The following is a 2,724-nucleotide window of genomic DNA, read 5'->3' as shown; positions in this document are numbered from 1 at the left end:
TCAAATTGTAATAAATAATAGCTAGAGATGAAATTCGCAAGTAGACTCAATTAATGATATGGAGTTTTAATTTTCAAATCAGTTTTCATAATCTTCAATTTATAAGTCTCTTTTTACCTTCTTATATTAGATTTACCCGATTTATTTTATGTTTGTGTTGCAAATGGGAGCATATAATATATTATTTTTTGAACGATGTTTTAGTTGGTTAGTGATTTGAACCATAATAATGATATACAAGTAGACAATAACCCCCCAAAGTGGTTCACGCCCGAAACCATCCATGGTCTTCAAGCGAACATCCTCTCCTCCGAAACCCTCAAAGAGGTCCCCAGGTTGCCACGTGATCTAGACCAAGTGGTTTGGGACCATATAATGTAGCCGTGTATCGCACAATTTTAACCTACTATACTAGATAACTACATCACGTATAAAAAATAATCACGAGATATATATATGGTAGTGGGGGAGATACATGTATTTGGTTTTGATTATTTCCATTCATCTTTTTATATATATAACGTTTTTAATATATATATCAATTTATATATATATATATAACTTTTATTATCGTTACGTTTTACGTTCATATAACTTTTAAAGCATTAATATAGTTATTTTTTATGTTTTTATACAAAAAAACCTATACACATTTACAAGTTCTTTATGTATGAAATGTATAACTTCTTATAACACATACTCATAATACTTTTAACCAACTTTTATTTTAACCCCTAAAGTTTTCATCTTTTAACTTTTGTACCACATCAAAAATAATTTTGTTTTTATTTTCTTAACACTAAACTTTTGGGTTTTAATGGTTTTATCAGACAAGGTCACACGGTTATGATTTTACTTTTAAACATTAATTTGGTATTGATTATTTTCATACATCTTTTTATTTAAATAACGTTTTTAATATATAATAACAACTTTCGTCATTGTTTCGTCATTTTATAAAGATAAATTTTTTGCGTGTGGAAAGCGAATACAGGGGCAACACACGGGTACAACAATTAAATATATACCACTTACCATATTTATTACTAATATATTTGTGATAAAAATGTTTCTACAATGGTTTAACTTAAAAAAAATAAAGATGTACAAAATTAAAATAGCTAAAACACAAACAAGTTTATTTTATACACGAACGAGCTCTAGTCGAGCTCAAAGCTCCAATATATATTACATATGAGTCAACCTCGAACTTGACTTGTAAAACTCAAAATCATGAGTGAGTCTGAACTCTTTGAAAATCAATGAGGTCGAGTGGAGCTTAAACAAACTCAAGTTTAACTAGACTTGTTTACGGCCCTAACTGATAATTAATTAAATTTTTCTGAAATAGACGCGCATTTAGCGACTGTACGTTATAGTTGGAATTTGTTACGTTAAGGTGTTTCTTAATTCGATCTCCACTTTGGTTCATGTACCATCCTTTATGTTGAGATGTGATGTATGTTATAATGAAGAGTTTAATTATAATTATGTTTATAATTAACATCTTTAGGTTGGTTAATAATCAAAACTAACGTGTGTTAGCTAACAAGCACGTACCCTTGTCATATGCCAATCTTTGCCATTGCTTGCACAAATAAAAGGTCAAACCTCCACCAGCTAGCTTAATTGATGCATTAATATTTGATGTATTAGTATTGATTTTTGCAAGTGGACACGGTCTTATTAGTTTGATAACCGAATCATAATAATTAAAAAGCATATTCAAACTACCACAAAATAATTCATTTACTACGAGTATTTTTTTTAGCAAAGTTGCATGTCAATTAATTAGATTCGAACGCATATTACAAGGTTTTCTATATATATAACCACATCCTCATGTTTTCGTATAAACCAACACAACAAACATCACAATTTAAGACAAACAAAAGCTACCAAAAATGACACAGATGATGATTATCTCATTGTTGTTCCTCTCTTTCATAATCTTAGGTTTTTTGGGCACGGTCGAGTCACGTGGTGCACGGACGTACCTAGAGGCGCAATGTCAACCAACGTTATACGCCGATCTATGTGTAAGAACTCTCTTACCATATGCGGAAAAAAATGAACTCCCTAGCCCGCAAAAAATAGCTCAAATTTTACTTACTACATGTCTAGACAAAGCTCGGATCTTAAAGGCTTATGTGGACAAGATAGCAAAAGCATATTATAACAAAATGAAAAATCCTGAAGAACACCAAGACTTGGCAGACTGCGTGAATCAGATTAAGGACAAAGTGAACCAAATTACTCAATCTGTCAAGAAGTTACAAAAGATGGGAAAAGACGGGGAGGAGAAATTTGCGCGGCAAAGCTGGGTCAGGGCTTCCCTAACGGATACGAATACATGCGCCGATGGTTTTTCAGGGAATGAAATTGAGAGCAAGGCAAAAAGTATGATCAAAGAAAAGTTTCTGAACGTGAAACAACTTGCTAGCAATTCTTTTGTGCTGTTAAATTAATGTCAATTAATATTTGTGATAATTATGTACGTGTGTATGTTGAAATAATGAAGACCGAGTGTCGTGGGGATGCCTGATGACTTGTTTTGGTTCAGTCAATCAACAGTTTGACACATTCTTACTCGATCTATCGAGTGTTTAGTTTTAGTTTGGTAGTTTAATTTATGTTATCTCGTGTAATTGCCTGCTTATTTTCCGTGTATGCTCCTTTTTTATATGCATGTGTCCTGCTTAATTAATGTATGCTGTACTACTA

The 2,724-nt window shown here is 31.9% G+C and overlaps 1 protein-coding gene across 1 annotated transcript; it reads left to right on the top strand.

The window, feature by feature from the left end:
* The first annotated feature begins 1,870 nt into the window (after positions 1-1,870).
* On the top strand, positions 1,871-2,468 carry LOC122606630 (pectinesterase inhibitor 9-like). The gene has a single exon (XM_043779469.1). It carries the CDS (start codon positions 1,905-1,907, stop codon positions 2,466-2,468), a length of 564 nt encoding a protein of 187 aa, XP_043635404.1. The 5' UTR covers positions 1,871-1,904.
* Positions 2,469-2,724: the final 256 nt, after the last annotated feature.

This window comes from Erigeron canadensis, chromosome 7, assembly GCF_010389155.1.
Source record: "Erigeron canadensis isolate Cc75 chromosome 7, C_canadensis_v1, whole genome shotgun sequence".
NCBI lineage: Eukaryota > Viridiplantae > Streptophyta > Magnoliopsida > Asterales > Asteraceae > Erigeron > Erigeron canadensis.
Note: the sequence above shows the minus strand (reverse complement) of the source record. Positions and strands in the feature narration are given on the sequence as shown.